General features: G+C 45.4%; 2 protein-coding genes across 4 annotated transcripts; both read left to right on the top strand.

Annotated features, from left to right (window-relative positions):
* foxk1 (forkhead box K1) lies at positions 1-26,472 on the top strand. The gene is made up of 9 exons (XM_055907197.1): positions 1-436; positions 3,677-3,889; positions 13,091-13,268; positions 13,393-13,539; positions 17,254-17,447; positions 18,567-18,745; positions 18,921-19,205; positions 22,469-22,651; positions 22,780-26,472. Exons 1-9 carry the CDS (start codon positions 6-8, stop codon positions 22,995-22,997), a joined length of 2,028 nt encoding a protein of 675 aa, XP_055763172.1. The 5' UTR covers positions 1-5; the 3' UTR covers positions 22,998-26,472.
* On the top strand, positions 24,839-26,472 carry LOC129839658 (keratin-associated protein 12-1-like). 3 transcript variants are annotated; one of them, XM_055907204.1, is made up of 3 exons: positions 24,839-24,922; positions 25,089-25,256; positions 25,326-26,472. In XM_055907204.1, exons 1-3 carry the CDS (start codon positions 24,839-24,841, stop codon positions 25,671-25,673), a joined length of 600 nt encoding a protein of 199 aa, XP_055763179.1. In that variant the 3' UTR covers positions 25,674-26,472. The 3 variants fall into 3 exon arrangements, with proteins under 3 accessions (XP_055763179.1, XP_055763180.1, XP_055763178.1); XM_055907205.1 differs by having other exon boundaries at positions 25,089-25,284; XM_055907203.1 differs by having other exon boundaries at positions 25,089-26,472.
* Positions 26,473-26,685: the final 213 nt, after the last annotated feature.

Raw genomic sequence — 26,685 nt, 5'->3', positions numbered from 1 at the left:
ATAAGATGGCAGACTTTCGGGACGACACCGGAGCTCGAGCCCTACTGGCCTTGCAATCTGCCCCGTGCAGCCCTGTTCGAGTCGGGGTGACCTCACCCGCATACCCTCCCAATTTCACCTTCTCGGGCTCTTCGGTCCTGAGCCGGGGCTGCGCAATGCCTCCTCGCCTCGCGTCCCCTCCTCGGGCCCTGGCCAGGCTCGAAGGCCGGGACTTTGATTTCGTCATGCGGCAGCGGACAGTGACTGTAGGCCGTAACTCGTCGCACGGCTCCGTGGACATAAACATGGGTCACTCCAGCTTCATCTCTCGGCGGCACCTCCAGATCACCTTCGAGGAGCCGTGCGGGTTTTCGCTGCGCTGCCTCGGCAAGAACGGGGTATTCGTGGACGGCGTGTTCCAGAGGAGAGGCGCGCCACCCCTGCAACTGCCCCGAGAGTAAGTTAGCAACATTAGCATGCTAGTGAAGCTAACTTTGACTAGCTAAGCTACATAAACAAACACCTGCCACATTCACATCTAGTTGGCTACTGTAAGTTAGCAAACTAACTTGTTGTCTACTCTATACATTAGCCATTCGCATTGAGAACCGACATTGGAAAATATAGCCACAGTCTCCTAACTTGTTACCTACATTGGGAAGATACGAGCTAACTACCTGTTAGCTAAAGTAAATCCATTGCAGACGTGAGCAGTCTTATGGAAGGTCTTTAGGAGACTGTACAGTGTAGCTAAACTGAAACATTAGCCACATTTAGAGTTAACTTGTTAGCTAGCTACTCACTGTATCTTAGTGGTTTGACGGACGGTGGTGGCGACATTGCGTCCCGTAAACACAGAATGTAAACAGTCACTCAAATCAGCATGACGGCTATATACTATCCTATAAAATCAAAGTTTATTGGTCGCGTACACAGATTTGCAGGTGCAGCAAAATACGTATGTTTCTAGCTCCAACTGGGCACTAATACATAGCAATTAAAAATAAAAAAAGACACACATTATCTCTCCCAAAAAATATCTCTGAAGGGGTTAATATATACATTAATAATACATGGTAAAGTATGTGGACACCCCTTCAAATTTGAGGATTCGTTTATTTCAGCCACACCCGTTGCTGACAGGTGTGTAATAATTGAACACACAGCCATGCAATCTACATAGACAAACATTGGCAGTAGAATGGCCTTAGTGAAGAGCTCAGTGACTTTCAACGTGGCACTGTCATAGGATGCCACCTTTCCAACAAGTCAGTTTGTAAAATTTCTGCCCTGCTAGAGCTGCCCCTGGTCAACTGTAATTGTTGTTATTGTGAAGTGGAAACGTCTAGGAGCAACAACGGCTCAGCCTCGAAGTGGTAGGACACACACCTTTTTTAATGTTATTCATTTAATCTTTATTTAACTAGGCAAGTCAATTTAAGAACAAATTCTTATTTACAATGACTGCCAAACCCTAACCTGGACAACTCTGGGCCAATTGTGCACCGCCCTATGGGACTCCCAATCACCGCCGGTTGTGATACAGCCTGGAATCGAACCAGGGTCTGTAGTGGTGCCTCCAGCAGTGAGATGCAGTGCCTTAGACCCCTGCGCCACTCGGGAGATCCAAACTCACAGGAAAGGAGCGCAAAGCACATAATTATGGATTTGTTTTGTCTGTCCTCGGTTTCAACACTCACAACAGAGTTCCAAACTGCCTCTGGAAGCAACGTCAGGACAATAACTGTTCATCAGGAACTTCATGAAATGGGTTTCCATGGCCGAGCAGCCGCACACAAGCCTAAGATCACCGTGCCGCAATGCCAAGCGTCAGCTGATCACACAGACGACAATACTAATAATTGTTTTTGTTGTAATGAGGAACAGGTTTCTTAATTCTATGATGTCATTTAAAATCATTTAAATGAATGGCATCAATTAGAGATGCATCTCCTCCTTTCCAGTCACACGTTTTGAAAGTAGAACAGGAACAGCTGTTGTTCTGACCCAGGTGTGTTTTCAGAAGGAAGTGTGAGGCAGGTACAGCTGCTGTTCTGACCCAGGTGTGTTTTCAGAAGGAAGTGTGAGGCAGGTACAGCTGCTGTTCTGACCCAGGTGTGTTTTCAGAAGGAAGTGTGGGGCAGGTACAGCTGCTGTTCTGACCCAGGTGTGTTTTCAGAAGGAAGTGTGAGGCAGGTACAGCTGCTGTTCTGACCCAGGTGTGTTTTCAGAAGGAGGTGTGGGGCAGGTACAGCTGCTGTTCTGACCCAGGTGTGTTTTCAGAAGGAAGTGTGGGGCAGGTACAGCTGCTGTTCTGACCCAGGTGTGTTTTCAGAAGGAAGTGTGAGGCAGGTACAGCTGCTGTTCTGACCCAGGTGTGTTTTCAGAAGGAAGTGTGAGGCAGGTACAGCTGCTGTTCTGACCCAGGTGTGTTTTCAGAAGGAAGTGTGAGGCAGGTATAGCTGCTGTTCTGACTCAGGTGTGTTTTCAGAAGGAAGTGTGGGGCAGGTACAGCTGCTGTTCTGACCCAGGTGTGTTTTAAGAAGGAGGTGTGAGGCAGGTACAGCTGCTGTTCTGACCCAGGTGTGTTTTCAGAAGGAGGTGTGAGGCAGGTACAGCTGCTGTTCTGACTCAGGTGTGTTTTCAGAAGGAAGTGTGAGGCAGGTACAGCTGCCAACGGAACTGTCTGTCTCTGTTTGTCTCTGTCTGTCTCTCTGTCTCTGTCTGTATACTAACCTGGTGCCACCAACTGAAGAACTTAGTGGCACCAGTACCACCAGGGGAAAATGTTAGTCTGGAGTCCTGTACACACACAGGTGTAACCAGGTGTGTTAAAAGGATCCGCCCCTTTTTTTCCCTTTTTTTTTTTTTTCTTTTTTTTTTTTTTTACAATTTTCACCTGAAATGACATACCCAAATGTAAGTTATTGCTGGGTTGGAACTAAAGCCTGCACTACCAGGAGTAGGAAGTGTTCTAATGAAGAGATGTCTAGTAACTCTAACATATACTGAACTAACTTCTCTCTTCTTCCCCATCTCCTCTTCCCCATCTCCTCTTCCCCATCTCCTCTTCCCCATCTCCTCTTCCCCATCTCCTCTTCCCCATCTCCTCTTCCCCATCTCCTCTTCCCCATCTCCTCTTCCCCATCTCCTCTTCCCCATCTCCTCTTCCCTCTTCCCTCTCTCCTCTTCCCTATCCCCCATCTCCTCTTCCCTATCCCCCATCTCCTATCCCCCATCTCCTCTTCCCTATCCCCCATCTCCTATCCCCCATCTCCTCTTCCCTATCCCCCATCTCCTATCCCCCATCTCCTCTTCCCTATCCCCCATCTCCTATCCCCCATCTCCTCTTCCCTATCCCCCATCTCCTATCCCCCATCTCCTCTTCCCCCATCTCCTCTTCCCCCATCTCCTCTTCCCCCATCTCCTCTTCCCCCTCTCCTCTTCCCCACCTCCTCTTCCCCATCTCCTCTTCCCCACCTCCTCTTCCCCACCTCCTCTTCCCTATCCCCCATCTCCTATCCCCCATCTCCTCTTCCCCATCTCCTATCCCCCCATCTCCTATCCCCCCATCTCCTCTTCCCCACCTCCTCTTCCCCACCTCCTATCCCCCCATCTCCTATCCCCCCATCTCCTCTTCCCTATCCCCCATCTCCTCTTCCCCATCTCCTCTTCCCCATCTCCTCTCCTCCTCTAGATGTGTGTTCAGGTTCCCCAGTACAGTGATAAAAATCCAGTTCACCTCTCTGCTGTCTGGGGAGGAGTTGAGAGAGGAGGAGCAGCGGTCTCCCCCGCCCCGCCTCACCCTCCTCCCCCACATCTCCCCCCTCAAGATCAGCATTCCCACAATGCACCATGATGACCTGCGACACCTGGTCAGCCCGCTGCCCTCTCCGACAGGGACCCTCAGGTGAGGACGCACACACCAACACGTTCAGATTCTCCCTGATTGTCTAGTTTTATTTTGGTGATTGTTAGTTCCTAGGCCGTCATTGAAAATACGAATTTGTTCTTAACTGACTTGCCAAGTTAAATAAAGGTAAAATACGTTCTCAAACAACCTGATCTTATTTCAATATAGAGCTCTATCTTTTCTACATACTTTATATCTGCTTTCAGTCGTTTAATTTTACAATGAAAACATTTCTCCTATTATTATTATTATTATTATATATATATATTTATTTTAATATATTTTTTTATTATTATTTTCTTTACTGTTTGGATATAAGCGCCTGAACACTCGCCCCATACTTTTAGAGTCAGAAAAAACCCTGGAAAGAGAGAGGAAGTATTCCAGCATGTTCCCTGTGTGTCTGTCTCCCCCTGGTGGTGTGTGTGTCGTCCTGCACCACGTGGGCCCTCCGGTGTCATAGTATGTGTACACAAGCCATATATGGCACGGCAGCCGCTAGCAGGCTCCTGATTGGTCCAACCTCAGGTTATTTTTTTTTTTTCGCCTGGGCCTGTGTTTTTCCTCCTGCTCTCCACTCACTGGTTTCCTTTTCAGAGCTTCCCCTTAGGCCCCACACAAACACTCACTCCCCCATACACACACACACACACACACACACACACACACACACACACACACACACACACACACACACACACACACACACACACACACACACACTCACTCACTTCCCCCCACACACACACTCACTCCCCCCCACACACACACTCACTCACTCCCCCATACACACACACCCCTTCCCTCACTCCTATCACACTGTGGCCTTTTTCATGCTTGCTACTTTAGCTACTGTAACACCCCCCACAACAATTAACACACTAACACATACACATACACACACACACTAACACACTCCCAAAACAAAAACATTGGACCTTCACGTGGTAATAGGAGCCACTGATCTAGTTGGACAAGTTTATACTGTGTGTTTTTATATTCTCCCCTAACCTCCCCCTCTCCTTGGCAGTTCTCATGCTGTTACTGTTAGGGGGGGGGGGGGGGGGGGGACTAGAAGAGGGGGAGAGAGACGGAGAAGAGGAGGGATGTGTAGTGAGAGAAGGGGGCGGGGTGTGTGTGTGCTATCTAGTTCTCTAGTTGTATAGTTTTAGGTTCCACAGTTCTAAACCTATGTACATAGTTCTACAGTTCTAAACCTATTTACATAGTTCTACAGTTCTAAACCTATGTACATAGTTCTACAGTTCTAAACCTATGTACATAGTTCTACAGTTCTAAACCTATGTACATAGTTCTACAGTTCTAAACCTATGTACATAGTTCTACAGTTCTAAACCTATTTACATAGTTCTACAGTTCTAAACCTATGTACATAGTTCTACAGTTCTAAACCTATTTACATAGTTCTACAGTTGTACCGTTGTACTGTTCCAGTTAGTTCTAAGGTTGTTTGATTGGAGTTTTAACTGTTCTCTAGTTCAGTGTTTCCCATCCAGCGGTACTAGGACCTCTGGTGGTACTTGGCCTATCCACAGGAGGTACTTGAGAAGTCTCATGGGACCATAGGCCTAAAATCTGCGGGGGGGGGGGGAGCAAAAATCCTTTGGTGGAATAGTTAAAAGATCAGGACCCACTGCTCTAGTTGTAGAGCTGTACTGCTCCAGTTAGTTCTCCGGTTGTTTGAATATAGTTCTATAGTTCCAGTTAGTTCTACGGTTCCAGTTAGTTCTACGGTTGTTTGAATATAGTTCTACAGTTACAGTTAGTTCTCCGGTTGTTTGATTATAGTTTTACTGTTCCAGTTAGTTCTCCAGTTGTTTGATTATAGTTCTATAGTTCCAGTTAGTTCTACGGTTGTTTGAATATAGTTCTACAGTTACAGTTAGTTCTACGGTTGTTTGATTATAGTTCTATAGTTCCAGTTAGTTCTACGGTTGTTTGATTATAGTTCCAGTTAGTTCTACGGTTGTTTGATTATAGTTCCAGTTAGTTCTACGGTTGTTTGATTATAGTTTCAGTTAGTTCTACGGTTGTTTGATTATAGTTCCAGTTAGTTCTACGGTTGTTTGATTATAGTTCCAGTTAGTTCTACGGTTGTTTGATTATAGTTCTATAGTTCCAGTTAGTTCTACGGTTGTTTGATTATAGTTCCAGTTAGTTCTACGGTTGTTTGATTATAGTTCCAGTTAGTTCTACGGTTGTTCGATTATAGTTCCAGTTAGTTCTACGGTTGTTTGATTATAGTTCTATAGTTCCAGTTAGTTCTACGGTTGTTTGATTATAGTTCTATAGTTCCAGTTAGTTCTACGGTTGTTTGATTATAGTTCCAGTTAGTTCTACGGTTGTTTGATTATAGTTCCAGTTAGTTCTACGGTTGTTTGATTATAGTTCCAGTTAGTTCTATGGTTGTTTGATTATAGTTCCAGTTAGTTCTACGGTTGTTTGATTATAGTTCTATAGTTCCAGTTAGTTCTACGGTTGTTTGATTATAGTTCTATAGTTCCAGTTAGTTCTACGGTTGTTTGATTATAGTTCCAGTTAGTTCTACGGTTGTTTGATTATAGTTCCAGTTAGTTCTACGGTTGTTTGATTATAGTTCCAGTTAGTTCTACGGTTGTTCGATTATAGTTCCAGTTAGTTATATGGTTGTTTGATTATAGTTCTATAGTTCCAGTTAGTTCTACGGTTGTTTGATTATAGTTCTATAGTTCCAGTTAGTTCTACGGTTGTTTGATTATAGTTCCAGTTAGTTCTATGGTTGTTTGATTATAGTTCCAGTTAGTTCTACGGTTGTTTGATTATAGTTCTATAGTTCCAGTTAGTTCTACGGTTGTTCGATTATAGTTCCAGTTAGTTATATGGTTGTTTGATTATAGTTCTATAGTTCCAGTTCTATGGTTGTTTGATTATAGTTCCAGTTAGTTCTCCGGTTGTTTGATTATAGTTCTATAGTTCCAGTTAGTTCTACGGTTGTTTGATTATAGTTCTATAGTTCCAGTTAGTTCTACGGTTGTTTGATTATAGTTCTATAGTTCCAGTTAGTTATATGGTTGTTTGATTATAGTTCTATAGCTCCAGTTAGTTCTCCGGTTGTTTGATTATAGGTCTACAGTTCCAGTATGTTCTACGGTTGTTTGATTATAGTTCTAGAGTTCCAGTTAGTTATACGGTTGTTTGATTATAGTTCTAGAGTTCCAGTATGTTCTACGGTTGTTTGATTATAGTTCTAGAGTTCCAGTATGTTCTACGGTTGTTTGATTATAGTTCTAGAGTTCCAGTTTGTTCTACGGTTGTTTGATTATGGTTTTAGAGTTCCGGTTAGTTCTACGGTTGTTTGATTATAGTTCTAGAGTTCCAGTATGTTCTACGGTTGTTTGATTATAGTTCTAGAGTTCCAGTATGTTCTACGGTTGTTTGATTATAGTTCTAGAGTTCCAGTTAGTTCTACGGTTGTTTGATTATAGTTCTAGAGTTCCAGTTAGTACTACGGTTGTTTGATTATAGTTCTATAGCTCCAGTTAGTTCTCCGGTTGTTTGAATATAGTTCTACAGTTCCAGTTAGTTCTACGGTTGTTTGATTATAGTTCTAGAGTTCCAGTTAGTTCTACGGTTGTTTGATTGGAGTTTTAATGTTTTTTTATCTAACTTTTCATGTCTATTTTCTTCCTCCTTTCATACGTCTTTCACTCTTCCTCTTCATCTCTCCTACCTCTTCTATTGTTTGAACCATCTGCAGACGCACATACACACTACAGCTTCTGAGCCAAAACAAACACACACTCTCCCCTGGAAGCCAGTGTTTACTTTATTGCCCAGAGGAGGGGCCTGTGTGTGTGTGGTCTTGGGATCTTCCCACTGTAAAGTAGGGATATACAGTGTCTTCAGAAAGTATTCAAACCACTTGACTTTTTACACGTTTTAATGTTACAGCCTTATTCTAAATTGGATTAAATCGTTGTTTTAATGTTACAGCCTTATTCTAAATTGGATTAAATCGTTTTTTTAATGTTATTGCCTTATTCTAAATTGGATTAAATCATTTTTCCCCCTCATGAATCTACACATAATACCCCATAATGACAAAGGGAAAACAGGTTTTTAGAAATGTTTGCAAAAAAAATTAATATATATCACATTTATGTAAGTATTCAGACCCTTTCCTCAGTATTTTGTTGAAGCAGCTTTTGCAGCAATTACAGCCTCAAGTCTTATTCGGTATGACTCTACAAGCTTGGCACACCTGTATTTGTGGAGTTTCTCCCATTCTTCTCTGCAGATCCTCTCAAGCTCTGTCAGGTCAGATGGGGAGCGTCGTTGCGCAGCTATTTTCAGGTCTCTCCAGAGATGTTTGATCGGGTTCAAGTCCGGTCTCTGGCAGGGCTGCTCACAGTATTTGGTTATAAATGTAATGTTGCAGGGTGACCATCCTCCAGGAGATTCCAGCTGCTGGGGGTGCAGGCTTTTACTCCAGCCCTGCTCTAACACAATCATGTTGTAAGATATCAGCTCAACAGGAACCTTGATAAGCTGACTGGTGTGTTTGAGCAGGGTTGGACCAAACGCCTGCACACCCAGTATCTCTCCAGATTAGAGGTCGACCGATTATGATTTTTCAACGCCGATACCGATTATTGGAGGACCAAAAAAAGCCGATACCGATTAATCGGCCAATTAAAGAAGATATATATATATACACTGCTCAAAAAAATAAAGGGAACACTTAAACAACACAATGTAACTCCAAGTCAATCACACTTCTGTGAAATCAAACTGTCCACTTAGGAAGCAACACTGATTGACAATAAATTTCACATGCTGTTGTGCAAATGGAATAGACAAAAGGTGGAAATTATAGGCAATTAGCAAGACACCCCCAATAAAGGAGTGGTTCTGCAGGTGGTGACCACAGACCACTTCTCAGTTCCTATGCTTCCTGGCTGATGTTTTGGTCACTTTTGAATGCTGGCGGTGCTTTCACTCTAGTGGTAGCATGAGACGGAGTCTACAACCCACACAAGTGGCTCAGGTAGTGCAGCTCATCCAGGATGGCACATCAATGCGAGCTGTGGCAAGAAGGTTTGCTGTGTCTGTCAGCGTAGTGTCCAGAGCATGGCGGTGCTACCAGGAGACAGGCCAGTACATCAGGAGACGTGGAGGAGGCCGTAGGAGGGCAACAACCCAGCAGCAGGACCGCTACCTCCGCCTGTGTGCAAGAAGGAGCAGGAGGAGCACTGCCAGAGCCCTGCAAAATGACCTCCAGCAGGCCACAAATGTGCATGTGTCTGCTCAAACGGTCAGAAAGAGACTCCATGAGGGTGGTATGAGGGCCCGACGTCCACAGGTGGGGGTTGTGCTTACAGCCCAACACCGTGCAGGACGTTTGGCATTTGCCAGGGAACACCAAGATTGGCAAATTCGCCACTGGCGCCCTGTGCTCTTCACAGATGAAAGCAGGTTCACACTGAGCACATGTGACAGACGTGACAGTCTGGAGACGCCGTGGAGAACGTTCTGCTGCCTGCAACATCCTCCAGCATGACCGGTTTGGCGGTGGGTCAGTCATGGTGTGGGGTGGCATTTCTTTGGGGGGCCGCACAGCCCTCCATGGGCTCGCCAGAGGTAGCCTGACTGCTATTAGGTACCGAGATGAGATCCTCAGACCCCTTGTGAGACCATATGCTGGTGCGGTTGGCCCTGGGTTCCTCCTAATGCAAGACAATGCTAGACCTCATGTGGCTGGAGTGTGTCAGCAGTTCCTGCAAGAGGAAGGCATTGATGCTATGGACTGGCCTGCCCGTTCCCCAGACCTGAATCCAATTGAGCACATCTGGGACATCATGTCTCGCTCCATCCACCAATGCCACGTTGCACCACAGACTGTCCAGGATTTGGCGGATACTTTAGTCCAGGTCTGGGAGGAGATCCCTCAGGAGACCATCCGCCACCTCATCAGGAGCATGCCCAGGCGTTGTAGGGAGGTCATACAGGCACGTGGAGGCCACACACACTACTGAGCCTCATTTTGACTTGTTTTAAGGACATTACATCAAAGTTGGATCAGCCTGTAGTGTGGTTTTCCACTTTAATTTTGAGTGTGACTCCAAATCCAGACCTCCGTGGGTTGATAAATTTGATTTCCATTGATCATTTTTGTGTGATTTTGTTGTCAGCACATTCAACTATGTAAAGAAAAAAGTATTTAATAAGAATAGTTCATTCAGATCTAGATCTATGTGTTATTTTAGTGTTCCCTTTATTTTTTTGAGCAGTGTATATATATATATATATATATCTGGGATATGAGATCCTCATATCGGCCTCCTCCACGGCCTCCTCCACGTCTCCTGATGTACTGGCCTAGATATATATATATATATATATATCTATATATATATATATATATAAATATTTATTTGTAATAATGGCAATTACAACAATACTGAATGAACACTTATTTTAACTTAATATAATACATCAATAAAATCAATTTAGCCTCAAATAAATAATGAAACGGGTTCAATTTGGTTTAAATAATGCAAAAACAAAGTGTTGGAGAAGAAAGTAAAAGTGCAATATGTGCCATGTAAAAAAGCTAACGTTTAAGTTCCTTGTTCAGACCATGAGAACAGATGAAAGCTGGTAGTTCCTTTTAACATGAGTCTTCAATATTCCCAGGTAAGAAGTTTTAGGTTGTAGTTATTATAGGACTATTTCTCTCTATACGATTTGTATTTCATATACCTTTGACTATTGGATGTTCTTATAGGCACTTTAGTATTGCCAGGGTAACAGTATAGCTTCCATCCCTCTCCTCGCCCCTCCCTGGCTCGAACCAGGAACACAACGACAACAGCAGTAGGAGATGGTGTCTAATACATGGGATCAGACAGCAGTAGGAGATGGTGTCTAATACATGGGATCAGACAGCAGTAGGAGATGGTGTCTAATACATGGGATCAGACAGCAGTAGGAGATGGTGTTTAATACATGGGATCAGACAGCAGTAGGAGATGGTGTCTAATACATGGGATCAGACAGCAGTAGGAGATGGTGTCTAATACATGGGATCAGACAGCAGTAGGAGATGGTGTCTAATACATGGGATCAGACAGCAGTAGGAGGAGATGGTGTCTAATACATGGGATCAGACAGCAGTAGGAGGAGATGGTGTCTAATACATGGGATCAGACAGCAGTAGGAGGAGATGGTGTCTAATACATGGGATCAGACAGCAGTAGGAGGAGATGGTGTCTAATACATGGGATCAGACAGCAGTAGGAGGAGATGGTGTCTAATACATGGGATCAGACAGCAGTAGGAGGAGATGGTGTCTAATACACGGGATCAGACAGCAGTAGGAGATGGTGTCTAATACACGGGATCAGACAGCAGCAGGAGATGGTGTCTAATACACGGGATCAGACAGCAGTAGGAGATGGTGTCTAATACACGGGATCAGACAGCAGTAGGAGATGGTGTCTAATACATGGGATCAGACAGCAGTAGGAGATGGTGTCTAATACACGGGATCAGACAGCAGTAGGAGATGGTGTCTAATACACGGGATCAGACAGCAGTAGGAGATGGTGTCTAATACACGGGATCAGACAGCAGTAGGAGATGGTGTCTAATACACGGGATCAGACAGCAGTAGGAGATGGTGTCTAATACACGGGATCAGACAGCAGTAGGAGATGGTGTCTAATACATGGGATCAGACAGCAGTAGGAGATGGTGTCTAATACATGGGATCAGACAGCAGTAGGAGATGGTGTCTAATACATGGGATCAGACAGCAGTAGGAGATGGTGTCTAATACATGGGATCAGACAGCAGTAGGAGATGGTATCTAATACATGGGATCAGACAGCAGTAGGAGATGGTGTCTAATACATGGGATCAGACAGCAGTAGGAGATGGTGTCTAATACATGGGATCAGACAGCAGTAGGAGATGGTGTCTAATACATGGGATCAGACAGCAGTAGGAGATGGTGTCTAATACATGGGATCAGACAGCAGTAGGAGATGGTGTCTAATACATGGGATCAGACAGCAGTAGGAGATGGTGTCTAATACATGAGATCAGACAGCAGTAGGAGATGGTGTCTAATACATGGGATCAGACAGCAGTAGGAGATGGTGTCTAATACATGGGATCAGACAGCAGTAGGAGATGGTGTCTAATACATGGGATCAGACAGCAGCAGGAGATGGTGTCTAATACACGGGATCAGACCGCAGCAGTAGGAGATGGTGTCTAATACACGGGATGAGACAGTAGCAGGAGATGGTGTCTAATACATGGGATCAGACAGCAGTAGCAGGAGATGGTGTCTAATACATGGGATCAGACAGCAGTAGGAGATGGTGTCTAATACATGGGATCAGACAGCAGCAGTAGGAGATGGTGTCTAATACACGGGATCAGACAGCAGTAGGAGATGGTGTCTAATACATGGGATCAGACAGCAGTAGGAGATGGTGTCTAATACATGGGATCAGACAGCAGTAGGAGATGGTGTCTAATACATGGGATCAGACAGCAGTAGGAGGAGATGGTGTCTAATACACGGGATCAGACAGCAGTAGGAGGAGATGGTGTCTAATACATGGGATCAGACAGCAGTAGGAGATGGCGTCTAATACATGGGATCAGACAGCAGTAGCAGGAGATGGTGTCTAATACATGGGATCAGACAGCAGTAGCAGGAGATGGTGTCTAATACATGGGATCAGACAGCAGTAGCAGGAGATGGTGTCTAATACATGGGATCAGACAGCAGTAGGAGGAGATGTAGTCTAGATGTGATTAGTCTAGTGGGGGGTGTTAGTCTAGTGGTGTTATTGACTCAGTGTGGGGTTATTTTAGTGGTGATAGTATGGTGGCGTTGTCATATTGTGGGGTTATGGTGACACCCACAGGCCTCTTTCAGTATTACACATCACCAAGGTCCAAATAAATGAATGGGTAACACAGCGTAGGGCCTGGCAGCGTACAGTAAATCTGCACAGTTCTTCCAGTACATGTGTGTTTGTAAAATGTTCAGTGTAAATGGTTAAAAGGAGTCCTAGGATTGTAATGGTTTGTTAAACTTTGAACTCAATGGTTTCTGTTTGACATTTTTAAGTTAAAGAATTGAGTCTATTCGCAATTCCTTTCTCTCCTCCTCTCCAGTGTTCCTAACTCGTGCCCGGCCAGTCCGAGGGGTGCGGGGTCATCGGGTTATCGCTACGGACGCAACGTGACCTCTGACCTACAGCTGGCTGCGGAGTTCGCTGCCAAGGCTGTCTCCGAGCAACAGAGGGGCGTTGCCGAGCAACACGGAGAGTCCGGCGGCGGAGACAGCCCCAAGGTATACCTCACTCTCTCTGTGTGTGTGTGTGTGTGTGTGTGTGTGTGTGTGTGTGTGTGTGTGTGTGTGTGTGTGTGTGTGTGTGTGTGTGTGTGTATTAACCCCTCTCTCCTGTCTTATCCAGGATGAATCTAAGCCTCCCTACTCGTACGCCCAGTTGATCGTCCAGGCCATCTCTTCAGCACCAGACAGACAGCTGACCCTGTCTGGAATCTACACACACATCACCAAACACTATCCCTACTACCGCACCGCTGACAAGGGCTGGCAGGTAACTAGACACATCACCAAACACTATCCATACTACCGCACTGCTGATAGGGCTGGCAGGTAACTAGACACATCACCAAACACTATCCCTACTACCGCACTGCTGACAAGGGCTGGCAGGTAACTAGACACATCACCAAACACTACCCCTACTACCGCACTGCTGACAAGGGCTGGCAGGTAACTAGACACATCACCTACCACTACTACCAGGTAACTAGACACATCACCTACCACTACCGCACTGCTGACAAGGGCTGGCAGGTAACTAGACACATCACCTACCACTACTACCAGGTAACTAGACACATCACCTACCACTACTACCAGGTAACTAGACACATCACCTACCACTACTACCAGGTAACTAGACACATCACCTACCACTACTACCAGGTAACTAGACACATCACCTACCACTACTACCAGGTAACTAGACACATCACCTACTACTACTACCAGGTAACTAGACACATCACCTACCACTACTACCAGGTAACTAGACACATCACCTACTACTACTACCAGGTAACTAGACACATCACCTACCACTACTACCAGGTAACTAGACACATCACCTACCACTACTACCAGGTAACTAGACACATCACCTACCACTACTACCAGGTAACTAGACACATCACCTACTACTACTACCAGGTAACTAGACACATCACCTACCCCTACTATCGAACCTCTGACAAGGGCTGGCAGGTAACTAGACACATCACCTACTACTACTACCAGGTAACTAGACACATCACCTACCACTACTACCAGGTAACTAGACACATCACCTACCCCTACTATCGAACCTCTGACAAGGGCTGGCAGGTAACTAGACACATCACCTACTACCAGGTAACTAGACACATCACCTACCACTACTACCAGGTAACTAGACACATCACCTACTACCAGGTAACTAGACACATCACCTACTACCAGGTAACTAGACACATCACCTACCACTACTACCAGGTAACTAGACACATCACCTACTACCAGGTAACTAGACACATCACCTACCACTACTACCAGGTAACTAGACACATCACCTACCACTACTACCAGGTAACTAGACACATCACCTACCACTACTACCAGGTAACTAGACACATCACCTACTACCAGGTAACTAGACACATCACCTACCACTACTACCAGGTAACTAGACACATCACCTACTACCAGGTAACTAGACACATCACCTACTACCAGGTAACTAGACACATCACCTACTACCAGGTAACTAGACACATCACCTACTACCAGGTAACTAGACACATCACCTACCACTACTACCAGGTAACTAGACACATCACCTACCACTACTACCAGGTAACTAGACACATCACCTACCACTACTACCAGGTAACTAGACACATCACCTACCACTACTACCAGGTAACTAGACACATCACCTACCACTACTACCAGGTAACTAGACACATCACCTACTACCAGGTAACTAGACACATCACCTACCACTATTACCAGGTAACTAGACACATCACCTATTACCAGGTAACTAGACACATCACCTACTACCAGGTAACTAGACACATCACCTACTACCAGGTAACTAGACACATCACCTACTACCAGGTAACTACACACATCACCTACCACTACTACCAGGTAACTACACACATCACCTACCACTACTACCAGGTAACTAGACACATCACCTACTACTACTACCAGGTAACTAGACACATCACCTACCACTACTACCAGGTAACTAGACACATCACCTACCACTACTACCAGGTAACTAGACACATCACCTACCACTACTACCAGGTAACTAGACACATCACCTACCACTACTACCAGGTAACTAGACACATCACTTACCACTACTACCAGGTAACTAGACACATCACCTACCACTACTACCAGGTAACTAGACACATCACCTACCACTACTACCAGGTAACTAGACACATCACCTACTACTACTACCAGGTAACTAGACACATCACCTACCACTACTACCAGGTAACTAGACACATCACCTACTACCAGGTAACTAGACACATCACCTACTACCAGGTAACTAGACACATCACCTATTACCAGGTAACTAGACACATCACCTACTACCAGGTAACTAGACACATCACCTACTACCAGGTAACTAGACACATCACCTACTACCAGGTAACTAGACACATCACCTACTACCAGGTAACTAGACACATCACCTACTACCAGGTAACTAGACACATCACCTACTACCAGGTAACTACACACATCACCTACCACTACTACCAGGTAACTAGACACATCACCTACCACTACTACCAGGTAACTAGACACATCACCTACCACTACTACCAGGTAACTAGACACATCACCTACCACTACTACCAGGTAACTAGACACATCACTTACCACTACTACCAGGTAACTAGACACATCACCTACCACTACTACCAGGTAACTAGACACATCACCTACCACTACTACCAGGTAACTAGACACATCACCTACTACTACTACCAGGTAACTAGACACATCACCTACTCCTTCTACCAGGTAACTAGACACATCACCTACTACTACTACCAGGTAACTAGACACATCACCTACCACTACTACCAGGTAACTAGACACATCACCTACCACTACTACCAGGTAACTAGACACATCACCTACTACTACTACCAGGTAACTAGACACATCACCTACCACTACTACCAGGTAACTAGACACATCACCTACTACCAGGTAACTAGACACATCACCTACTACCAGGTAACTAGACACATCACCTACTACCAGGTAACTAGACACATCACCTACTACCAGGTAACTAGACACATCACCTACTACCAGGTAACTAGACACATCACCTACTACCAGGTAACTAGACACATCACCTACTACCAGGTAACTAGACACATCACCTACTACCAGGTAACTAGACACATCACCTACTACCAGGTAACTAGACACATCACCTACTACCAGGTAACTAGACACATCACCTACTACCAGGTAACTAGACACATCACCTACTACCAGGTAACTAGACACATCACCTACTACCAGGTAACTAGACACATCACCTACTACCAGGTAACTAGACACATCACCTACTACCAGGTAACTAGACACATCACCTACTACCAGGTAACTAGACACATCACCTACTACCAGGTAATTAGACACATCACCTACTACCAGGTAACTAGACACATCACCTACTACCAGGTAACTAGACACATCACCTACTACCAGGTAACTAGACACATCACCTACTACCAGGTAACTAGACACATCACCTACCACTATCCCTACTACCGCACTGCTGACAAGGGCTGGCAGGTAACTAGACACATCACCAACCACTACTACCAGGTAACTAGACACATCACCTACCACTACTACCAGGTAACTAGACACATCACCTACCACTACTACCAGGTAACTAGACACATCACCTACCACTACTACCAGGTAACTAGACACATCACCTACTACTACTACCAGGTAACTAGACACATCACCTACTCCTTCTACCAGGTAACTAGACACATCACCTACTACTACTACCAGGTAACTAGACACATCACCTACTACCAGGTCATCTGCAGTTAACTAGGTTTTTGATGGAACGTTGTATTCTCTCTCTCCAAAGTAAATATATTTTGTTGTTGTAATTTCCGAAGTATCACCATCTATCGTCCCCTTCCTCTGTTCTCAGAACTCGATCCGCCACAACCTTTCTCTGAACCGTTACTTCCTGAAGGTGGCTCGTAGCCAGGAGGAGCCTGGGAAAGGTAGTTTCTGGCGCGTGGACTCGGCCTCGGAGGGCAAGCTGGTGGAACAAGCCTTCAGGAAGAGACGGCAGAGGGGCGTGGCCTGCTTCCGCACGCCGTTCGGACCGCTCTCATCCAGGTACGACCCCTGATATCTGAACCCTGACCTCTAGCTTATCAAGTTTGTGAAGAGCAACAACTGGTTAGTAGAACCAGGTGTGTTAGTGCAGGGTTGTAGTAAAAGTCTGCACACACAGTAGCCTCTCTTCAGACCCTCCTTGATGCAGTGACCTGTAAACCCTCAGTTAAACTGTTAATCTGTCTGTTTCTGCCTCTGTTTAACTCTCTCCCCTCTCCCCCCTCTCTGCTCTCTCTGCTCTCTCTGCTCTCTCCTCTCTCTGCTCTCTCCTCTCTCTGCTCTCTCCTCTCTCTGCTCTCTCCTCACTGTCAGTTAAACAGTTAGTCTGTCTGTTTCTGCCTCTGTTTAACTCTCTCCTCTCTCTCCTCTCTCTCCTCTCTCCCCTCTCCCCCCTCTCTCCTCTCTCTGCTCTCTCCTCTCTCTGCTCTCTCCTCACTGTCAGTTAAACAGATAATCTGTTTGTTTTTGCCTCTGTTTAACTCTCTCCTCTTGCTCTCTCTCCTCTTGCTCTCTCTCCTCTCGCTCTCTCTCCTCTCTCTCTCTCCTCTCGCTCTCTCTCCTCTCGCTCTCTCTCGCTCTCTCCTCTCTCTCGCTCTCTCTCCTCTCTCTCACGCTCTTCTCTTCTCTTCTCCTCTCTTCTCTCTCAGTTAAACAGTTATAATCTGTTTTTCTGTCTCTGTTTAACTCTCTCCTCTCTCTCTCTGCTTCTGCTCTCGTTTGATTGGATAGAACAAAGTAAGTCTATCTAGCTCGCAGTAAGGTGTGTGTCTGAGTGTGTGAGACAATCCTGGAGTGGTTTGCTCTTCGCTCTCACCTTTTATTAAGTCCCATTCTCAGTCTGTTAGGAGTGAGGAGTGTGTTTCACTGGAGGGCGGTGTGTTTCACTGGAGGGCGGTGTGTTTCACTGGAGGGCGGCGCGTTTCACTGGAGGGCGGCGCGTTTCACTGGAGGGCGGCGCGTTTCACTGGAGGGCGGCGCGTTTCACTGGAGGGCGGCGCGTTTCACTGGAGGGCGGCGCGTTTCACTGGAGGGCGGCGCGTTTCACTGGAGGGCGGCGCGTTTCACTGGAGGGCGGTGTGTTTGCAGTGTGTTAATGCCCTAACCCTCTCCCCCCTCTAGGAGTGCCCCAGCCTCCCCCACCCACCAGGGTCTCCTCTCCCCTCCCTCCAGTGGTCTTCAGACCCCAGAGTGTCTCTCCAGAGAGGGGTCTCCTCTGTCTCACGAACACCATCACCACCACGACCTGGCTCATAAACTGGCCTCCGTACCAGAGTACAGATATACACAGAGCGCCCCAGGTAGGAACACATCTACACCATAAACTGTCCTCCTCACTAGATACAGAGCCCCCCCAGGTAGGAACACATCTACACCATAAACTGTCCTCCTCACTAGATACAGAGCCCCCCAGGTAGGAACACAGATGCTCAGACAACTAAAGACATTGTTTGCGTCCCCCCCCCCCCTCCCCAGGTTCTCCAGTACACGGCCAGCCTGTCATCATGGCCGCCCCGCCCCACCCCCTGCCCTCGGGGATGGGTAAACCCCTAACCTTGTTCTCAGGCCCCGGAGTCGCTGGAGGACAGACTCTCCACATGCTACAGAGCCCCCCCAACACCCTCACCATGCTCCGTCTGGTCACCACGGCTACGGCCTCCCACCCTCCAAACGGGTACATCCTCACCCCCGGCGGGGGGCAGAGTCATGGTAATACCGGCGCTGGCCAGCAGGGAGCAGAGGGCGCCAGTGAGCAGAGAGGTACGGCTAGATTGTGACCCAATCCCAAATGGACCCCTATAGACCCTACGATCTGAGAGGATTTGACCAGTGATAGTAATATGGCAATAGTTCTACCTTTGCCCTCTGATAGGCTAGGTAGAAATTTAACCATATTGCTTACACCAATCAAATCCTTTGAAATCTCCACCAGTGTAGAAGGTCTAGGGTTCCTTTTGGATCTGATGCAGACTGTGTGTGAACGGACTGTATATCTGTATGAACAGACTGTGTGTGAACGGACTGTGTGTGAACGGACTGTGTGTGAACGGACTGTGTGTGAACGGACTGTGTGTGAACGGACTGTGTGTCTGTATGAACAGACTGTGTGTGAACGGACTGTGTGTCTGTATGAACAGACTGTGTGTGAACGGACTGTGTGTGAACGGACTGTGTATCTGTATGAACAGACTGTGTGTGAACGGACTGTGTGTGAACGGACTGTGTATCTGTATGAACAGACTGTGTGTGAACGGACTGTGTGTGAACGGACTGTGTATCTGTGTGAACGGACTGTGTGTACGAACGGACTGTGTGTGAACGGACTGTGTGTACGAACGGACTGTGTGTGAACGGACTGTGTGTGAACGGACTGTGTGTGAACGGACTGTGTGTGAACGGACTGTGTGTGAACGGTGCCTTTGGGAAATATTCAGACCCCCTTTTTCAACATTTTGTTAAAGCCTTATTCTAAAAAAAATTTTTTTTTTTTTTTTCAAAGACTCAATCTTCACACAAAATCCCGTAATGAGAAAGCTAAAACCGTTTTTGGTGGTCTGAATACTGTATGTCCTACATATTTCTCCCCCAGACATGAGTGATATATATTTACATTGTCTGGAACTTTCTCTTTTCAAATCAAATCAAATTTTATTAGTCACATACACATGGTTAGCAGATGTTAATGCGAGTGTAGCGAAATGCTTGTGCTTCTAGTTCCGACAATGCAGTAATAACAACAAGTAATCTAACCTAACAATTCCACAACTACTACCTTATACACGCAAGTGTAAAGGGATAAAGAATATGTACATAAAGATATATGAATGAGTGATGGTACAGAACGGCATAGGCAAGATGCAGTAGATGGTATAGAGTACGGTATATACATATGAGATGAGTAATGTAGGGTATGTAAACATAAAGTGGCATAGTTTAAAGTGGCTAGTGGTACATGTATTACATAAAGATGGCAAGATGCAGTAGATGATATAGAGTACAGTATATACATATACATATGAGATGGGTAATGTAGGGTATGTAAACATTATATTAAGTGGCATTGTTTAAAGTGGCTAGTGGTACTTGTTTACATAATTTCCATCAATTCCCATTATTAAAGTGGCTGGAGTTGAGTCAGTATGTTGGCAGCGGCCGCTAAATGTTACTGGTGGCTGTTTAACAGTCTGATGGCCTTGAGATAGAAGCTGTTTTTCAGTCTCTCGGTCCCTGCTTTGATGCACCTGTACTGACCTCGCCTTCTGGATGATAGCGGGGTGAACAGGCAGTGGCTTGGGTGGTTGTTGTCCTTGATGATCTTTATGACCTTCCTGTGACATCGGGTGGTGTAGGTGTCCTGGAGGGCAGGTAGTTTGCCCACGGTGATGCGTTCTGCAGACCTCACTACCCTCTGGAGAGCCTTACGGTTGTGGGCGGAGCAGTTGCCGTACCAGGCGGTGATACAGCCCGACAGGATGCTCTCGATTGTGCATCTGTAGAAGTTTGTGAGTGCTTTTGGTGACAAGCCGAATTTCTTCAGCCTCCTGAGGTTGAAGAATGTTGTTTTCCAGCTGCTGTTTGTTTTTATGAGGTCAATCTGGCCCTGGATTATTTTATACATTAATAAACACATATTAATGTCCCCTTTATTTTTGTGGCAAGGAAAAAGTCGTATTTTGAGTAAAATTATTTATTCAAAATCAGACTTTTTCCTTTTTTATATATATAATTTTCATATATATAATTTTTATATATATAATTTTTATATATATAATTTTTATGTATATAATTTTTATATATATAATTTTTATATATATAATTTTCAAATTCTGATAATCTGCAGATTAGTGTGTTTTCCTTATATAAATATAAATATCTATATATATAAAAGGAAAGGAAAAAGTTTATTTTATAAAATATATAAATATATATGCAACAATTTCAAAGATTTTACTGAGTCACAGTTCATATAAGGAAATGAGTCAATTGAAATCAAATCATTAGGCCCTAATCTCTGGATTTCACATGACTGGGAATACAGATATGCATCTGTTGGTCACAGATACCTTAATAAAAGGTGACATGTCTGGTGAGAGTGCAGGCCATGGAAGAACTGGGACGTTTTCAGCTTCCAGGAATTGTGTACAAATCCTTGCGACATTGGGTAGATTATCATGCTGAAACATGAGGTGATGGCTTCTCCAGCATGCCAGTGAGCATTTGCCCACGGAAGTCGGTTACGACGCCTAACTGCACTCAGGTCAAGACCCTGGTGAGGACGACGAGCACGCAGATGAGCTTCCCTGAGACCGCTTCGGACAGTTTGTGCAGAAATTCTTTGGTTGTGCAAATTACGTTTCATCACCTGTCCGGGTGGCTGGTCTCAGACGATCCCGCAGGTGAAGAGGTCCTGGGCTGGCGTGGTTACACGTGGCCTGTAGTTGTGAGGCTGGCTTCCTCACATTGGAGGTGGCTCATGGTAGAGAAATTAACATTCAATTCTCTGGCGGGCAATCCTGCAATCAGCATGCCAATTTCACGCTCCCTCAACTTGAAACGCCTGTGGCATTGTGATGTGACAATGCCACAGGGTTTTTACCTGCACATTGGCCTTCTATAGTCCCCAGCACAAGGTGCACATGTGTAACGATCATGCTGTTTAATCAGCCATCTTGATATGCCACACCCGTCAGGTGGATGGATTATCTTGACAAAGGAGAAATGCTCACTACCAGCGATGAAAACTAATTTGTGCACAACATTTTATAGAAATCAGCTTTATTTGAACGGATGAAATATTTCTGGAATCTTTTATTTCAGCTTCATGAAACGTGAGACAAAACACTTCACATGTATCTTTGTATTGGTGTTCAGTGTATATTAATATCTGTTATATTTCTCCTCCAGACACCCAGCAGCAGAATATTGATCAGTGTATATTAATATCTGTTATATTTCTCCTCCAGACACCCAGCAGCAGCATATTGATCAGTGTATATTAATATCTGTTATATTTCTCCCCCCAGACACCCAGCAGCAGCAGAATAGGGAGCGAGTGATCCAGTCATTGGAGGGAGCTCAGCAGGGAGGTCAGGGGTCAGAGGGGCGTAGCCTATCTCTGGGGCTGCACCAACTTCCTGTCCGCCCTGTCACTCAGAACGGCAAACACACTGCCGTCGCCACGGCTACCGGCGTCGCCAACGCTTACGGTACGGCTACCTTAGCAACCGGTGTTTTTGTTGTTATGTTAATGTCGTTGATGTATACGGTGAGTTATGTCTCGTTATGATGTTGTGTTGACTCTGTCCTTCCTCTCTTCCTCCCCTCCCACCCCCAGCTCTGACCAGTCCTCTCCAGATCCTGGCAGCCCAGGCCTCCAGCTCCCCCCCAGTCCTGGTGAGCAGACAGCCCAGCGCGGGGCCTGATGTTGGGCCGGAGGTGACAGGCGACCCCCAGGCTAAGAGGCCTAAGATGGAGGAGGACGAGGCGGCTCCTCCCATTCAGCAGCCGGTCATCGTGGCTATGAGTTCTCAGCCACACGACAACAGGAAGTAGAACTGCTGAACTCTAACCCCTGACCTGGTGTCTAGAGGAGGAGGAGGAACCTCTCTGGGTGAACCATCTCACCAGTCTGACCCCTGGGTCCCGGTGTCTGCTGGTTCGACCTCTGACCCCTGACCTCAAACCTCCTACTGATAGCTCTCCCGGAACTCTTACTGAAAAGTCATCCATGACTGGTATTGATTAATAACTACCAGTGATCAATAAGCCTGTCCCTGACCTTTAACCCCTGACGCCAGATCTCCCTCTGTAGTGCCATTGGAGACGCACCCCCCCCCCCCAAATGGCACCCTATTCCCAACATAGTGTACTACTTTAGACCAGAGCCCTATTCCCAACATAGTGCACTACTTTAGACCAGATCCCTATTCCCTACATAGTGTACTACTTTAGACCAGAGCCCTATTCCCTACATAGTGTACTACTTTAGACCAGAGCCCTATTACCAACATAGTGTACTACTTTAGACCAGAGCCCTATTCCCAACATAGTGTACTACTTTAGACCAGAGCCCTATTCCCAACATAGTGTACTACTTTAGACCAGAGCCCTATTCCCAACATAGTGTACTACTTCAGACCAGAGCCCTATTACCAACATAGTGTTCTACTTCAGACCAGAGCCCTATTCCCAACATAGTGTACTACTTTAGACCAGAGCCCCATTCCCAACATAGTGTACTACTTCAGACCAGAGCCCTATTCCCAACATAGTGTACTACTTCAGACCAGAGCCCTATTCCCAACATAGTGTACTACTTCAGACCAGAGCCCTATTCCCAACATAGTGTACTACTTCAGACCAAGGTTTGAGGTAAGGACCAGCAAACACTGTGGCCCAGGAGAGGAGGGGCCCTGCAGAACCCGGTGTGTGTTCTCCTGCTCTGTAGCGGAGTAGGAGAGGAGAGGAGGAAGAGGAGAGGAGAGGAAGGAAGGGAGGAGGAGAGGAAGGAAGGGAGGAGGAGAGGAAGGAAGGGAGGAGGAGAGGAAGGAAGGGAGGAGGAGAGGAAGGAAGGGAGGAGGAGAGGAAGGAAGGGAGGAGAGGAAGGAAGGGAGGAGGAGGAGGAGAGGAGAGGAGGAGGAGGAGAGGAAGGAGGAGGAGGAGAGGAAGGAGGAGGAGGAGAGGAAGGAAGGGAGGAGGAGAGGAGGCTAATCTAATTTAGACGGTCTGATTGTGTTTCTTTAATTTCATCATTAGAAGGTGCTGAGTTCTAACCTGGGTCAACTACACACTGCAAATACTCTGTACTATACTATAATGCTGTAATACGCTGTAGTATACTATAATACTCTGTAGTATACTATAATACGCTGTAGTATACTATAATACGCTGTAGTATACTATAATACGCTATAGTATACTATAATACGCTGTAGTATACTATAATACGCTATAGTATACTATAATACGCTGTAGTATACTATAATACGCTGTAGTATACTATAATACGCTGTAGTATACTATAATACGCTGTAGTATACTATAATACGCTGTAGTATACTATAATACGCTGTGGTATACTATAATACGCTGTGGTATACTATAATACTCTGTACTATACTATAATGCTGTAATACTCTGTACTATGCTATAATACTCTGTACTATACTATAATACTCTGTACTATACTATAATACTCTGTACTACTCTGTAGTATACTATAATACACTGTAGTATACTATGTACTTTACTATAATGATGTAATACACTATACTACTCTGTCGTGCTCTTCCAACTGAGCCCCACGGAACACAGCACACCTGATTCAACTAATTATCAAGCCTCTGATTGTGTGAATCAGGTGAGCTGGCTCGGAGCTACATCAACATGGTGGAATGTCTGGGGTCCACGAGGAGAGGTTGGAGAACCACTGCTATAGTGTGTGTCCCAGGTGTGGATCTCAGCTGTGTGTGACCCAGGTGTGTGTCCTAGGTGTGGATCTCAGCTGTGTGTGTCCCAGGTGTGTGTCCTAGGTGTGGATCTCAGCTGTGTGTGACCCAGGTGTGGATCTCAGCTGTGTGTGACCCAGGTGTGGATCTCAGCTGTGTGTGACCCAGGTGTGGATCTCAGCTGTGTGTGACCCAGGTGTGGATCTCAGCTGTGTGTGTCCTAGGTGTGGATCTCAGCTGTGTGTGTCCCAGGTGTGGATCTCAGCTGTGTGTGTCCCAGGTGTGGATCTCAGCTGTGTGTGTCCTAGGTGTGGATCTCAGCTGTGTGTGTCCTAGGTGTGGATCTCAGCTGTGTGTGTCCCAGGTGTGGATCTCAGCTGTGTGTGTCCTAGGTGTGGATCTCAGCTGTGTGGATCTCAGCTGTGTGTCCCAGGTGTGGATCTCAGCTGTGTGTGTCCCAGGTGTGGATCTCAGCTGTGTGTGTCCCAGGTGTGGATCTCAGCTGTGTGTGTCCCAGGTGTGGATCTCAGCTGTGTGTGTCCCAGGTGTGGATCTCAGCTGTGTGTGTCCCAGGTGTGGATCTCAGCTGTGTGTGTCCCAGGTGTGGATCTCAGCTGTGTGTGTCCCAGGTGTGGATCTCAGCTGTGTGTGTCCCAGGTGTGGATCTCAGCTGTGTGTGTCCCAGGTGTGGATCTCAGCTGTGTGTGTCCTAGGTGTGGATCTCAGTACAGTTTCATATTTTAGCATTATCATGATCATTTTATCCCTTAAAAAGCCTTAAATGTTTATAATGTTTGTTGTTTTTGTTTATCTAGGGAGCTTTTACTTTTTAACATTTAAGGAGGAAGACTTTTATTTTGTAACGTTGCAGAATGCTTCAGAACAGGACTTTTATTTTGTAACGTTGCAGACTGCTTCAGAACAGGACTTTTATTTTGTAACGTTGCAGACTGCTTCAGAACAGGACTTTTATTTTGTAACGTTGCAGACTGCTTCAGAACAGGACTTTTATTTTGTAACGTTGCAGACTGCTTCAGAACAGGACTTTTATTTTGTAACATTTCAGACTGCTTCAGAACAGGACTTTTATTTTGTAACATTGCAGACTGCTTCAGAACAGGACTTTTATTTTGTAACATTACAGAGAGAGAAGCGTGTTTCAGATCAGGACATGGTGAATTAGAATGTACTAGGTTCTGTGGGGTTCTATTCCTCAGCCTGTCTGTTATAACTAATCAGGACACCATGTTTGTAACACTTCACAATGTTTTTCTTTTTCTTTGTTTGGTGTTTTCTCATCTGCTGATCACAAGTCTTTATATAAAATCTATGATTGTTGCATTAAAACCAACATAAAAAAAATAAAAAACACTGCTAAACGAAAGCTATTTCAAGGTGGGTTGAGACTATGGTGTTTTTAAAGGTGGGTTGAGACTGTGTTATGTGTTTTGCTGAAAGTATTTTGCTATTCTATTAAATCCTACTCTTTTTTTTTTTTGAGAAGAAGAAGAAAAAGTATGTATTTTAAAAATGTTTGATCTGTTCTAAAATTTGTAGCACAAATAAAATTATCTCATTGATCTGCTGTGTCCAGCAGTGTTTTTTTTTATTTTTTATTTAAATTAACTATAGCTCAAATCACTATACAGCCGAACACATGACTCTTAAAGGTATTTTCCTAGATGTCTGCGGAGATGACGTTCCTGTTAAACGCTGTACATGTGACCCTTCAAAGTGCCGTGAGCCGTGGGACTAGAACAGAGCGTTGAATCACGAAAAACCCTCTCGTTGAC

Source organism: Salvelinus fontinalis, chromosome 40, assembly GCF_029448725.1.
Source record: "Salvelinus fontinalis isolate EN_2023a chromosome 40, ASM2944872v1, whole genome shotgun sequence".
Taxonomy (NCBI): Eukaryota; Metazoa; Chordata; class Actinopteri; order Salmoniformes; family Salmonidae; genus Salvelinus; species Salvelinus fontinalis.
This window is presented reverse-complemented; position numbering and strand designations above follow the sequence as displayed.

Bases quoted from the DNA above. Each gene is read 5' to 3' on its own strand.
- foxk1 (XM_055907197.1), top strand. From the start codon at position 6: ATGGCAGACTTTCGGGACGACACCGGAGCTCGAGCCCTACTGGCCTTG. The intron at 3,890-13,090 runs GTGAGGACGCAC...CCTCCTCTCCAG, and splicing joins TCTCCGACAGGGACCCTCAG to TGTTCCTAACTCGTGCCCGG. The intron at 13,540-17,253 runs GTAACTAGACAC...CTCTGTTCTCAG, and splicing joins CCGCTGACAAGGGCTGGCAG to AACTCGATCCGCCACAACCT.
- LOC129839658 (XM_055907203.1), top strand. From the start codon at position 24,839: ATGTCTGGGGTCCACGAGGAGAGGTTGGAGAACCACTGCTATAGTGTG. The intron at 24,923-25,088 runs GTGTGTGTCCTA...TGTGTGACCCAG, and splicing joins CTCAGCTGTGTGTGACCCAG to GTGTGGATCTCAGCTGTGTG.